Source organism: Thamnophis sirtalis, unplaced genomic scaffold, assembly GCF_051295495.1.
Source record: "Thamnophis sirtalis isolate CommonGarterSnake01/CBP01778 unplaced genomic scaffold, rThaSir2_p1.2 scaffold_9, whole genome shotgun sequence".
NCBI lineage: Eukaryota > Metazoa > Chordata > Lepidosauria > Squamata > Natricidae > Thamnophis > Thamnophis sirtalis.
In genome coordinates this window covers 453,234-467,990 of record NW_028261389.1, presented here as the reverse complement: position 1 = coordinate 467,990, position 14,757 = coordinate 453,234, and the positions used below count along the sequence as shown (strand labels likewise).

Genomic DNA, 14,757 nt, shown 5'->3' with positions numbered 1-14,757 from the left:
GGTGGTGAGTCCAAACGGGCAGAGCAGCCCCACGGCTCCCCCAAGGGGGAGGGCTAAAGGGCCCGTCTGTGGAGTTGGGAGGGGCCGGGGGGAGGGAGGGAGGGAGGGAGGCCGGCTGCTCGGAAGAGTCTGGCCACTGGCTGGTGCCAACGCTGCCTCCTTGGCTCTGCTCTGTGTGGCCTTTGCCCACCTTTCCCACCGCAGAGCCTTCGCTGAGCAGTGCCAGCAGCTGCCACGGAGCGAGCAGCCCCACAAGAGGCTCCAGTGGCCCATTTGCAAAGAGAGAGGCCCCCACCACCACCTGTGCCCTTCCCTCCATGGGGGCAGAACCTGCCCATTCAGCCCGTGCCATCCCAAGCGGGCACCCCTTGCAGAAGGAGCCACTCACCAGCTATTGCGAGGGTGGCAGCCGCAGAAGGAGACATTCTTCATCTGGAAGAAATGGCTGCAGCGCTCCAACTAGGAGGAAAGAAGGAAGGAAGGAAGGAAGGGAGGGAGGGAGGAAGGGAGGGAGGGAGGGAGGGAGGGAGGAAGGAAGAAGGAAGGGAGGAAGGAAGGAAGGGAGGGAGGGAGGGAGGAAGGAAGAAGGAAGGGAGGAAGGAAGGAAGGGAGGGAGGGAGGAAGGAAGAAGGAAGGGAGGAAGGAAGGAAGGGAGGGAGAGAGGGAGGAAGGAAGAAAGGGAGGAAGGAAGGAAGGAGGAAGGGAGGGAGGGAGGGAGGAAGGAGGAAGGAAAGAGGGAAGGAGGAAGGAAGGAGGGAGGAAGGAAGGTAGGGAGGAAGGGAGGGAGGAAGGAAGGAAGGAAGGAAGAAGGAAGGAAGGAAGGAAATGGCAGTGATGAGGCAGCCATGCCCAGCCCTGGGTAGGAGGGCCTTTCCGGAGTCTCTGCCATGGGCTGCCCATCTGACCTGGCCTTCTTGCTCACTCAGAGGCTACGTGCCCCCCCCCCCGGCATGATCCATAGAGCTTGGCATGGGCATTGGGGGGCCGAGCACCAAAAGAGCCAGAGGCTTCAACCTGGTCCCTGAGACTCTGGACACAGCCCTCCCTCTGCCCATTGCAAAGCCCTGGGACAAAGGGGTGGCATAGAGAGAGGAATCCAAGCCATCCATGGGGAGGGCAAAGAGCAGCCATGCCCCACCAAAGGTTTGCCCTCCTCTCCAGGGCTGGCCGAGGGCTGGGCAATGGCAAGGGGACGGGCATCGCCCTGAGCCTCCCACCAGTCGGAGCACAATGGCTATGCCAGCCTCCTTGCCAAGCCCTCCTGGCCTTGGACCAGGCCATCCTGCAGCCGCCATCCTTCGCCTGGTCAATCGGCCAGCTGGCCAAAGTGAGTTTGCCCAACCCCCTTCGGCCCACCAGCCTCTCCAGGCCGAGCAGCTGAGCTCAGCCTGTGGGGACCCTTGAGCAGGTGAGCAGAGAGTTTCCGCAGGTGGAGGAAGGGGCCAGGTAGGGTTGCATCTGCAGCTGAGGAGGCTGGCTCCTGCTTGGGAGTAGCCCCCTGCCCTATCCCCAACGGCCCCCTCCCCAGGGCAGACCCTCACCTCTTCCTCCTGGCTGTATTCATTGACGGTCAGGATGAGCTTGATGCCTTGAAGGCTGATCTCCAGGTCACAGGTGGACGGAGGTCTCAGGTGGACGGTCAGCTTCCGGGTGGTAGCGATCTGCAGAGAGGAGCAGGTGGCAGGCGGGACCCTGCACGGAAGACCCTCCCCCACGGGACTCACCCTCAGGCTAGCCTCAGCCTGTTCCCTGGGCCAGGATAACCAGGGGTTGGGATCAGGGATGGAGACATCACACAAGGCTTCCTCCCGGCACTGGCTCTGCCCAGCCAGCTGGAGAAGACAACCAGCCTTGAAAAAGGACTGGCAGAAACCGGAGGCCAACTGACCAAGATCCACACCCAAGGAGGAGCCCCCCCCCCCCAGTCTAATCCTCCAGAATCTCCTGTGGGAACTTGGGTAGCAATTGGTCAGAGACGGTTCTGACATTGGGATCAGGAATGGGCAGATCCCAGCCCAGGTCTCCTTAAATGGAAGCCTGATACGAGCCCCCCTCCCTCCCCCCCCCAGCTCTGATCTCCCCAGGAGGGAAGTGGGCAGAGCTCAGCCAGATCCATAGTTATTGCCAATATTGCAGTGGTGAAATTCAATTTGTTTTACTATGGGTTCTGTGGGCGTGGCTTGTGGGCGTGGCAGGGGAAGGATACTGCAAAATCCCCCTTCCCTCCCGATCAGCTGGGACTCCTCGGGAGGCAGAGAATAGATGGGGGTGGGGCCAGCCAGAGGTGGTATTTGCCGGTTCTCCAAACTACTCAAAATTTCCTCTCCCGGTTCTTCAGAACTGGTCAGAACCGGCTGGATTTCACCCCTGCAATATTGGCAATAGATTGGTTGGTTGATAATATTAACAGGGACTGTGGGAACATCCCACCAACTTTACGTCCTGTTGTGACCGAGGTGCCCTGGAAGCCTGTAAGAACTACATCCCCTTAAGGCAGTGTTTTTCAACCTTGGCAACTTGAAGATGTCTGGACTTCAACTCCCAGAATTCCCCAGCCAGCATTCGCTGGCTGGGGAATTCTGGGAGTTGAAGTCCAGACATCTTCAAGTTGCCAAGGTTGAAAAACACTGCCTTAAGGGCAGTGCTGCCCAATGGCTGTGATCTAAATATCCGGCCATAGGCTCATGTAACAACAGGCTCAGCCACACTAGTAACCACTCATACATAATTTAATTTTATTCATCGCTCATATTATTTTTTTTAAATAATTCACTGTAATCCTAAAGGTGCGAATTCCAAAGGAAACTGGACTTTCTTGGGTTTTTCCTTGAAGACATTTCACTTCCCACCCAGGAAGCTTCTTCAGTTCTAGAGAAGTTCTTGGCTTCTGAAGAACCGAAGAAGCTTCTTGGATGAGAAGCGAAAGGTTTTCCAAGAAAAAAAACAAGAAAGTAAGGTTGCCTTTTGAATATTGAAAAAAACCCTCGAGGACAACCAGGATCTGGATGAAATTCAGTGGAATAATGACGTTTACATTCCAAGGGCTGTTCTGGGGTCTCCCCTGCAGGAAGGCCCTCTTCTCTTCCCCGCGTGAAGGAAGCGGAGTTGGGAAAGCTGGGAGGAGGGCTGCGGGGTCTCCTGGGAAGGGGGCTCTTGTGCCGCACTGACTCCCGCTTAGGGCTCTGCAGGCCCAGCCCCACTGAGGCAGCCGCAGCGCCCCACAGCACTCACCTTCTGCATGGCTGCACACAGGATGCCGTTGCCCTGGTGGTAGGGCACCTCCACCGAGCCCAGGAACTGCACGTTGAAGTGCTCCACCCAGCAGGGGTTCCGCTTCAGCCCTGCAAGGGACGCCCCGGAGTCACATCTGGCCTCCCGCAGGGACGCTTCCCCCACCTCTGGCCCTCTCCCCCCCTTCCGGCTCTCTTACGCTGCTGCTGAACAGGAGCCGGCCAGAAGGACCAGTGGGAGGGGGGGGCACATTGGGAGGAGGTGGCTGGTCCTTGGGGTCAGCACTCAAGGCAAGAGACCCTCCCCCATCTCTCAACCCCTGGGCTGTGTCTCTGGGAAGCCCACCGTGGAGATGGGGGGAGGGTTGGCCCCCTTGCCTTCCTGCCTCACCCCCGCCCCCACACACTTCTGAGCCTCAGCATCTCCCCCCACCCCACCCCCGCAGAGCTGCTCCCTCCTCCCAGCCAGCCAGCCAGGGCCAAGCAGCTGCCAAGCAGGAGAATGTGCCCAGCGGGCGCTCTGGGGCTCTTTGGGTGGCTGCAACGCCCCCCCGTGAGCAGCTACAGGGGAAGAGAGGCTGGTTCTCCCCCTCCGCCCTCCCCGTCACCCGCGGCGTACCTGCCACGTCCCTGGCCTGGCTCACCACCTCGTGGGCGTAGAAGGCCGGGAAAATGCCACGCTCCCCCGTGCGCATGTTGTAGCCCCGGTACCAGTAATCGTCCTCCTCCAGCTCCACCAGGATTGGGTCGTCCACGTCAAGCTCCAGCTCGTCTTCGTGGCGAGGGATGAACCTGGAAGACAGAACAGCCCCGGGGGGGGATTTCAGGAGCCGCCCCTTCCCCCGGCTTCCTTCTGTGGGGCCAGCCCGCCCCCTCGGCTCCCCTTTGCCCCGTCCGACAGCCATTGACACTAGCGCTCCCAAGGGGGCACCCGAGGACGTCCAGGTGCCTTTTGGAAGCAGCCCCGTTGGGACCACCGTGACCTGGAGGATCTCCGTGGACGCTCCGCCCCGCTTGGCACGGAGAATGAAGACCTCTTAAAGGAGGCGTAAAGTGAGACCGGCCCAACCCAGGTTGAAGGAAGGCCCCCTGCGGGTGGTCAGAGGGGCCCTTGAGGCCTTGCTGTCCTACCTGGAGGCGGCCACAGGCTGAACCCGGTTGGTCACGGGGCCTCTGCCTTCCCCCCAACCTCCCTGCCCTGGATCAGCCCAGGAGGGTCTCCTCCCACAGCTCACCTGAAGACAGCCCGGTGGCTCTGCTCCCTCTCCTCCCCGTTCACCATGCAGGAAAAGAGGCCGAAGGACTCTGTGCCTGGGGGGCAGAGAAGGCAGCGCTGGGGGAGCCAAATCGGAGGAAATGGGGGGGGGGCAGCCAGGGCAGGGGAGGCCCCCAACCCCCCAGGAGGACAAAGGCCCATCAGGCAGGCACAGCAGGAGGCACCGGCTGGGCCAGCAAAGGAAGTTGGGGGAGGCGGCAAAGGTTGGACTTTTGGGGACCAAAGAAAATGCAGGCAGTCCTCGACTTATGACCACAATTGAGCCTGAGATTCTGTTGCTAAGTGAGACATTTGTTAAGTGAGTTTTGCCCTCTTTTACAAATTTCCTTGCTTGAAGTGAATCATTGCTGTGTTTCAGTTAGCGACACAGTTTGACTCTGGAATCCCCCCGGACTTCGCTAGCCGGCAGGTCGCAAAAGGGAATCAAGTGAGACCCCCCCCCCAAGCATCATAAATATGGGTCAGTTGCCAATCAATGGTTGTAAGTGGGGAAAACGGTCATAAGACTTTTTTCAGTGATGCTGTAGCCTTGAACTGTCACTAAGCAAATGGTTGTAAGTCGAGGACAACTCGTACATGCAAAGGCCCAACAGGGGCTGAGGGCCACAGTGCCCCCCCCATCCCCCACTGTCCCCCGTCACTCACTGGAGGAGCGGGAGGTGCTGTTGACGAAGACGTTGAGGAACTTCTTGGAGAAGTGGAGGTCGGCCTCCGGGGAGGAGTCCTCCGAGGAGGAGCTGCGCCCGTCGGGAGCCCCCAGCCCTTCCCCAAAGTCACTGCCGGCGTCCTCCGGGTCGGTGGCGTCGCAGGCGCGGAGCAGCTCGCTGTCGTCGCTCAGTACGGAGGTGCATCGCCTGAGGCTGACCAGCTCCAGCTGGGTGTTCTCGTCCACCACCAGGGTGTACTTGACCGAGTCGTAGGCCAGGGAGTCGTCCAGCATCATCGCGGGTGGCGGGAGGGAGAGCTCCTGGTCGAAAGGGGACCCCTTCAGGCTGCCCCGGCAGGGCACTGCGTCCTCCTCGGGGGAATAGGACAGGCTGAAGCAGCGGTTGGTCTTGGCGGTGGAGACATCCAGGCCTTCCTTGGGCTCTAACCGGATGTCGTCGATCATGTCGTTGTCCTCCAAGATGCCCGAGTCCAGGTCCCCGTCGATGGCACCATCCTCCTCCTCCTCCTCCTCCTCTGTGGCCGGGTTGGCCTTGCCGGGGGGCTCCCTGGAGAGGAAGGTTTTGGCAGCAACAGGGTTGACACAGCAGCCAGAGTAAGGCCGCCCTGGGAAGACAGGCGCGATGACGTCATTGGTGGAGTTGCTCATGAGCAGGTAGGGCCCCATCTGCCCCCCATGAGGGCCCTTCTCCACTGCAGGCTGGGCCCCCAGCGGCTTCTCCTCCTCAGCCCCCTGCAGAGAGCAGCGCAGCGTCTCCATGTCCACCAGCTCGATGCTCTGCTGGGGGCAGGGCCGGGGGTCATTTAGGGCCTCGCTGGGCATCTCCGGCTCCAGGTCCGAGGCCGGGGAAATGGTGTCAGAGAGGGAGTGAGCAGCCGGGAAGCATTCGTCGGCACACTTGATGGGATAGGAGCCCTCCGAGATCATTTTGTTCACCAGGTTGCTGAGCAGCCACGGAGAGTCCGAATCCTCGCTCAGGTCGGCTTCCGACTCCGAGTCTGATTCAGAATCATCCTCACTGTTCCCTTCCTCTTCCGCCCCATCACGCAGGAGCTGGCGCCCCACTGGCAGGTAGAAGGACCGCCGCAGGCTCTCCAGACTGTGGTCAGGGTTGATCTCCAGCTCCAGATGGCCTGAAGGAGGCAGCTCAGTCTGGTCGACGGGCACTGAGGGGTCTTCGTAGAATTCCTCTATTTTGAGCGGCGCCAGGCTCTCCTCCATGGGCAGCTGTGTGCCCTCCTCCTCCTTCTTGGCATCCAGCAGGAGGGCATCCTTCAGGCCCATCATGCCCCGGGCGTCCAAGTCGGCCTCCAGATCTGCCTCAGAGCCCGGGGAGCTGGCCTCCTCGATGGAATTGGTGAGGTGGGAGGAACGGCCACTGCTGCTCTCACTGCTCACGTCCAGCTCCGTTTCGGAGATGCTGGAGATCATGTTGCTAGCCAAGCGGCTCCCGTTAGAGGCGAAGGCCGCCTCGATTTCCCCCTCCACGTCAGAGTCAGAGCTGGGGGAGCTGAGGTCCTCGCAGTGCTGGGTGCACAGGGGGAAGGCCTTGGAGGTCCGGCTGGTGAGATCAGCCTCTATGCCAGGGTCCGAGGAGGGAGACGTGGTATCGGAGGAGGCAGAGGGCAGTCCTTGAAAAGGGCCCTCTCCTTCAGAGCTCAGTGGGGCAACCGCTTCTCGTACTGGGCTTGCGTGGGGTTCTACAGACTCCTGGGGAGAACCATCCTTGGGGCGCTTGGTAGGCTCACCCTCAGAGAGTGCGGCACGGACCCCACCCATGGGGGATCTATGCCCTGCTGGGTCCCCAGCCAAGCCGGCTCTCTCCTCTTTCTCCTGGCACGCCACAGCATCCCTCTGAAACTGGGCACAGTAGCTCTCCGTGGCAGGGGACCTGGGAGGGCTGCGACTGTGGGGCTGGGAGATGGAACCGAGGGGCGGAGGGCTGCTCTGAGCTTCCGGAGGCTTCCCAGATGCTGCGCTGGTCAAGGCGGAAGGAGGCTGCAGGCTGGCTTCACTGGAGACAACGTTCATGTTATAATCCTCCCCCGCAGGGGGGCCTCTCTGCAGAACCTGGCTGTTGCCTTCGGCATCAAAAAGTGGGGCCTTGCAAGGGGCCTGGGAGACGGCCGGCCCTTGGCTGCTCTGGAGGTCCCTGCAGGGTCCGTCCTGGAGACAGGAGTGCAGGGGGGACGGGCGCTCTGCGGAGGAAAGAGAGCGGCTCCGTTTAGGCCTTAGAAAACTCAACCGAGGTTTTGCCCTCTTCTCCAAAGTCTGGAAACTGAACCAAAGGCAGCCTCTGATCCTATGAGTGTCCAGGGGATCTCCCACCCCCCATTTTTTTACCCAAAATAAAGGAATCTGTTAGCACAATCCAGAGGGAATCTCCAGCCCTCCTTTTTAATCAGTAACATCTGGTGGGCGAAGGCCTGAAATGCCCTTAATGCACTTCAGTGCTTCCTCCCCCCCCCAATGGATGGAAGGGGAGAGGAGGGGCAGGGAAGGGTGCTGCCCCCACCACCACCACTGATCCTCACCCCACCCTCCTGCCAGCTATGGTAGGAAGGCAGTGTCTGAATTTGGCTGGGCCCCCTGCCTCAGCTGGGTCAGTCAAGCGGTAGAGTTGCCAACTGTTCTCCCTGTTGGGGGGGCAGGAGAGGGGCAGTCGCTCAGCTTCAAACAGCCCCTCTGCCTTTCCCAGACCCCCCCACGGCTTCTGGGGCTCTCCCAGCAGAGATGTGTGCAGAAGATGCCGGCAGGGGAATTGGATCAAATAGACCAACTGGTTCTCTACCGTTTGAGGCTTGTTCCTCTCCCCAGCGGGGGGCTCTTCCTGAGAGAGAGGAGGGTTAAGGTCCCTGTGAAACCAGGATCTGAGCAGACCCCCGGTGGGCCAAACGAAAAGCCACCCTGGATCTTTTGGGACCTCTGGAAGAAACGGGAGAACTTACCTGCGTGGGAGACCGAGGAGGAGGAAGAGGAGGACGAAGAGGAGTGCAGCAGGGTCTCTTGCCACGTGGCCCTCTGCAGGGGGGGAGCCACATTGTGGCCACTGTTGTTGTTGTTGAGGGAATCCTGGAGGCGGGGGGAGGAAAAGAACAGAGCAACTCAGTGGACAGCATCTCAGAGGAAAGAACCCACTTTACCTCTTGCCAGCTTGGCTGCCTTCAAGGCCCCGGATCAGAACCGGGGAAGCCCCAGAACTGGGACTCCATGGAAGCTGGCAAGGACACGGGTGCTGCTCCAAGACCTTGGTGGACAACCAGCTAAAGAGGAGCCAGCCACGTGTGGCTGCAGCCAAAAAAGCCAATGCAATCCTAAGTTGCATTGACAGAGGGATGCAGTCAAAATCAAGGAAGGGACTAATACCACTCTACGAAGCCCTAGTAAGGCCACACCTGGAGTCCTGCATCCAGTTTTGATTGCCACAATGTAAAAAAGATGCTGAGACTCTAGAAAGAGTGCAGAGAAGAGCAGCCAGGATGATGAGGGGACTGGAGGCTAAAACATATCAAGAACGGTTGCAGGAATCAGGTATGCCTAGTCCAATGAAAAAGAAGAACCAGGGGAGACAGGATAGCAGTGATCCAATATTTGAGGGGCTTCCACAGAGAGGAGGAAGGGGGTCAACCTGTTCTCCAAAGCCCCTGAAGGCCAAACAAGGAACAATGGATGGAAACTGACCAAGGAGAGATTCAGCCTGGAAATAAGGAGGAATTTCCTGACAGCGAGAACAATCAACCAAAGGAACAGAAGCTGCCTTCAGAAGTTTAGTTTAGTTTTATTAGTTTTATTAGAATTTGTAGGCCGCCCTTTTCCCTGAGGGGACTCAGGGCGGCTCACATAAAACTGGGAAGGGGGGAACACAAACATCAAGATAGAAGACATATAATAAAATAGTAGGCAACATACATTCATCATTCGGGAGGGGTAACTATCCTTATCCCCAGGCCTGACGGGCGAGCCAGTTCTTCAAGGCTATGCGGAAGGCTTGGACGGTGGAGAGGGTACGAATCTCCACGGGGAGCTCGTTCCAAAGGGCCGGGGCTACTGCTGAGAAGGCCCTCCTCCTTGTGGTTGCCAGCCGACACTGGCTGGCCGATGGGATACGGAGGAGGCCTAGTCTATGGGATCTTATTGGTCGCAGGGAGGTAATTGGCAGAAGGCGGTCTCTCAAGTATCCAGATCCACTGCCATGTAGGGCTTTATAGGTGATTAATAGCACCTTGAAGCGCATCCGGAGATCGACAGGCAGCCAGCGCAGCTCGCGGAGGATGGGTGTTATGCGGGTGAATCGAGGTGCACCCGCGATCACTCGCGCGGCTGCGTTCTGCACTAGCTGAAGCCGCCGGATGCTCTTCAAGGGCAGCCCCATGTAGAGCACATTGCAGTATTCCAGCCTAGAGATCACAAGGGCCCGAGTGACTGTTGTGAGAGCCTCCCGATTCAGGTAGGGTCGCAACTGGCGCACCAGGCGAACCTGGGCGAATGCCCCCCTGGTCACAGCCGTTAGGTGGTGGTCAAATGACAGCTGTGGATCCAGGAGGACTCCCAAGTTGCGAACCCTCTCTGAGGGGTGCAAAATTTGACCCCCCAGCCTGAGTGTTGGAATAGTAGTCAAATCTTTGGGAGGAAAACACAACAGCCACTCGGTCTTTTCTGGGTTGAGCACAAGCTTGTTAACCCTCATCCAGTCCATAACGGCCTCAAGACCCCGGCTCATCACATCTGCCGCTTCATTGAGTTGGCACGGGGCGGACAGATACAATTGAGTATCGTCCGCATATTGATGGTATCTAATCCCGTGCCTGCGGATGATCTCTCCCAGCGGTTTCATGTAGATGTTGAATAGCAGGGGGGATAAGACCGAGCCCTGAGGCACCCCATAATTTAGGGGCCTAGGGGACGATCTCTGCCCCCCCACTAACACCGACTGCGACCTGTCCGAGAGGTAGGAGGAGAACCACCGTAGCACGGTGCCTCCCACTCCCACTCCCACCCAAGTTGTGAGAGCTTCATCACTGGAGGCTTTCAAGAAGAGATTGGGAGAAAGGGGCTTATGTCGCACGACGTGCGATCTTGGTGCTCCAAGATAGCAGTCGATATTTCTGCCGCTGGATGGTCCATTCGGACCTAAACCGTCCTGCAGAGACGGTGAGTGAGAAGAGCACCTCCTGCTGATTTCTGGGACACTGCAAAGTCCCTGAAAAATCCAGGAATAGCCCTTTTTTTCCCGACGACAGAAACGCAGCTAATGAAGCTGCTGAAGTTGGGACAGCTCCCAATGGGAAGAAAGCAAAAAGAGAAAGTGTGTCGAATTGATGAGGAAATTTTATTATTAGAAAAAGAGACTACCCCCAAAAAATTAAGTTAAATTAAAATCGAAGATGGAAGACCGTAAGCGGCGAAATTAATCTACATTAAACTTAGTATGTTATCCTGTTTCTAATTTTTTTTCATGGGTGGAATTTTTGCAAAGACTCCCTATTTTTTTAAACTGAATGGTTAATTTTTTTCTTCTTTTTTTTTCACTTTTGCTTACACCTATGGATTAAAATTTTCTTTCTTTTTTTTATAATGCTTGATTGGATTGATTGGATTGTTTTTGATCTCTATTTAAGGGTTTTTTTCCTTCTTAAGCTTGGAATATAAAGAAGATAATACGAAGGATTATAAAGAGGGTTGTAACAACAGGAGGAAAACCTTAACCCTAACCCCTCCTGGGAAGGCCCTGAAGGTGGGCACTTAGAGGCTGGAGGCTGGATACATTGTTTTTTCTTCTTTCTCTTTGATCACTTGAGATTCAAGGTTCTTTCAGTTTGTTTACTGACAGTGATAGTAGGAAGGGCACAAGTTGTTTATACAGGTGCTTTTGGGGAGTTCTATCACTAGCTATTGGAGGGAAGGCAACATTTGGACTTGAAAGATAATAAATGAACCTGTTTGAAGTTTATTAAAATAGCCTTGAATCCTATGGTGGCAGTGCCTGCAAAATTGAAAGAATGGCTCAGCAGGAAAAAGAAACTGTAACATTGCAAATGATTATGTTTGAAATTCAAAATCTATTAGTTGTGACAGAGAGAATTGAAAAGAGATTGGAGAATATGGAATACAAAACAGAAAAAATTGATGAAAAAACTGAGGATGTTTATCAAATGAAGAAAGTGGAGGACAGAGTTCAAAAAATTGAAGAAAAAATGAGCAAAGAGATAAGAAAACTGTGGATAATGACAACAAAGTGAGTGTGGTTGGTAATGGCAAGAGCGGAATATGGAAAGGGGAGATGGATGGATTGGAAATCTACTCCAGTCTTCAAAGCACAAAAGAAGGAAAGAGAGAAAAATTGACGGAGATAAGGAGAGAAATCTTCAGAGAAGCACCAGTGATAACCAAAGATAAGCTGACGGAAAGAGCAGATGCTGGGTTTCAAGCTTTTATGAGATACGAAAGGAACAACATGTTGAGAAGAGAAGTTCATACAAGATTTATTAAGTAAGTAACTGGAACATTAATGCTACAAATGGGAAGAGATATAAGACTGCACTATTACTGGAAAGATACAGGATGATGCAATGAAAATGTATAATAAAAACTAAGCTAAATTTAGTTTACTAGTAGTATGTATAAAATGAAGTGCCAATAGCTATAGTTAAATAATGATTAATAATAATAATATATAGCTATATTAGTTTGATAATATGAAATTTTATACAAACAACACATGGAGATTATGAGAGGAGGTTTAAAAGCTTTATCTAGAATATGTTATAAAGATGTATTGTGATTGGATGATTTAATAGACTGTTATCATATAATTCTATTCTGGATTTTGAATATTATATATAAAAGGATGTAAAAACAATTATAGCCGAATTAAGGTTGAGATATAATAATTGTGATATACATGGATCCATGTGAATTTAAAACATGTGATTTGATATGAAAAGCAGGTGGTGACTATGGAAGAGATGCATGGAAATACTCTAACAAACTGACACACTTTCTACAATTTGTAGTGGAAGATGGTTTTTTTATTTTTATGTTTGTTTGTCTTCGTTCAAAAATAAATAAAAATTGTTTAAATAAAAAAAGAGATTGGACTGTCATTTGTCAGAAATGTTGCAGGGTCTCCTGCTTGGGTGGGGGTTGGACTAGATGGCCTCCAAGCTCCCTTCCAACGGTAATGTAATCTAAAATCTCCCGCAGCCCTTTTAAATTCAGAATTGAAATGTTTGATGGAATATAATGTCATGCAGTAGAGTGTCTCCAGCTGGGATTTTTATCTTTGGGGTGATTTGAACAATATTATGACTTTAGCTTTAGGGTGGCAATTATTCCACTAGACACAGAGCTTTCCAAATTTGGCAACTTTAAGACTCGTGGGCTCATTCTGGGAGTTGAAGTCCAGAGGTCTTGGACAGGTTGCCAAGTTTGAAGCCTCCTGTGCTAGAATATTATCTGCAGAACTTAGCAGGTCACCCAGGATGACGTGTCATCTTTTTAATCCGCTGTTTCTTTGACTGCTTGTTTGATGCAACTCTTAGACGAAGAAAGGACTGATCAACCCTCAAGCAAACATTGATTTTAAGTGGATTTCCTAAAGTCCCTCCTGCCTCGCTCTGTGCCCAGTCAGCCCTCAGCACCCTTCCTGCCTCTTGGTTCGTCTAACAACTTCCACAACCTGTCATCACTTTTGGGAACTTCAGACACGTTGGAATAGCAACGGCTTTTGCCCCCGTGTTATTCTTCCTTTTTTAAATACCGTTTTTATAAAACAGACAGTAATGTCTCTCCCTACTCACTGGATCCTCACCAAATTGTTTACATTTCCTTCTCACGATGCTACAGTTGTGATTTAGCTACAATTACGTGTCCGTAATTGTCCCTTTCGGCTGGGAAGGTTGCAAACCCCGAATGCCTTTAATCAGACGCTCCTCCTCCTCCTCATTCAATACTGATTTGGGCTTAGAAAGAAGCTGCTGCTTAGTCAGTTACGTGGCTTTAATTACTGGGTTCTTCTAATAATTCCTGTTCCCTCTCTAAATACCAGGCCTTCACCAAATGCCAGGTCTTTAAAACACACGGGAGGCGAGGAAAGGAAAGGAGTCACTTCCCCACTCCAAACGTCTACGGAGATTATTCTCCGTCATCATCCGGCTCACGGTTGTCCCAAAGGAGCTTTTTCAAGAGGCAATTGGACTTTCTGGGCATTTTTCTTCTGAAGGTGTTTCGCTTCTGATCACGAGATCCAGGGTTTTTCTGCCTCCTGGTTGCAGATCTGGCCATTCTTGTTTCCTGTCCTGATGAGGCCTGGACTGCAAGATCCTGAGCAGACATTATCTTAAAAGGATTGGGGCTAAGCACCCCTCCACCTCCAGGATCCAGAAAGTGGATCTTCCTCCTCGCCTCCAGCCGTCTTCCTGCCTGCCTGCTTACAAACTGCAAGAAGCCCCTTGAACGGCCGCGTTGTGTCCCGTGTCCAGCGGTCCAGAGGATGCCCTGCCAGCTGCGGCAGCTTTGTTGGTGGCAACAGTGCCATCTTTCTGAGCCCCAGGCCAGTACAATTGGGTGCCCGCTTTTTCCTTGTAAAGTGGGAGTTCCTTGTTTATATTTTCCTTACTTAAGAGTATTGTTTTTTATTATAATTAAAAGAACCCAGCAATTAAAGGCACAAAACCGGCTAAGAAGCAGCAGTGAGTTTCTAATCCAGACTCAGTGCTGAATAGGAAGTAGGAAGAATGGCCGTCTGGACATTAAGTGACAAACCTTTGTCTGAAATGGAATCGGTTTCAATAAAGGAGAATATTTGTAGTAGCTCAGGATTGAAATGAGGGGTCCTTGGTGCTCTCTGAGCTTGGTGGTTTTCTTGAAAACATTTCATGACCCAACTAGGTAATGCCATCAGTGCTAGTATAGAGAGGGAGTTTCCTGCCTAAGCAGGGGGTTGGACTAGAAGTCCTCCAAAGTCCCATCCAACTCCGTGATTCTGGAACTTGGGGTTGATTGGTTAGATCAGTGTTTCCCAACCTTAGCAACTTGAAGATGTCTGGACTTCAACTCCCAGAATTCCCCAGCCAGCGAATGCTGGCTGGGGAAGTCTGGGAGTTGAAGTCCGGACATCTTCAAGTTGCCAAGGTTGAGAAACACTGGGTTAGATGATCTGTTGGTTTGTTTCCTTGGCTGTCCGTGGAATTCCCACGCATCCGCTCCAACACAAAAGTTGGAGGTATCAACATTCGAAAGCAGAGGTCTTCAGACTTGGCAACTTTTAAGACTTGTGGACCTCAACACCCAGCTATGCTGGCTGGGGAATTCTGGGAGTTGAAGTCCACAAGTCTTAAAGTTGCCAAATTGCCTCTGTTAAAAAAAATGCTTACCGCAACAGGATGTGTCCAGTTTAATGAAAATAAGTGCCAGGATTAACATGTTATCAGTATTCCAGTATTTGAGGGGCTGTCAGAAAGAAGAAGGGGGGGGGTCCACCTATTCTCCAAAGCACCTGAAGGCAGGAGATGAAGCAAAGGATGGAAACCCATCAAGGAGAGAAGCAACTTAGAACGAAGGAGGAATTTTCTAACAGTGAGGAC

General features: G+C 53.4%; 1 protein-coding gene across 1 annotated transcript in view; it reads right to left on the bottom strand.

Moving 5' to 3' along the window:
• MAPK8IP2 (mitogen-activated protein kinase 8 interacting protein 2) overlaps positions 1 to 14,757 on the bottom strand; it is a 32,431-nt gene that overhangs the window by 1,188 nt on the left and 16,486 nt on the right. Inside the window, exons 4-10 of the mRNA XM_087722595.1 lie at positions 8,122 to 8,245; positions 5,152 to 7,371; positions 4,466 to 4,541; positions 3,850 to 4,022; positions 3,232 to 3,341; positions 1,542 to 1,661; positions 389 to 459 (exon numbers count right to left, since the gene is read on the bottom strand). Coding sequence (XP_087578721.1) covers positions 389 to 459; positions 1,542 to 1,661; positions 3,232 to 3,341; positions 3,850 to 4,022; positions 4,466 to 4,541; positions 5,152 to 7,371; positions 8,122 to 8,245 — 2,894 coding nt within the window. The remainder of the gene's footprint in view (positions 1 to 388; positions 460 to 1,541; positions 1,662 to 3,231; positions 3,342 to 3,849; positions 4,023 to 4,465; positions 4,542 to 5,151; positions 7,372 to 8,121; positions 8,246 to 14,757) is intronic.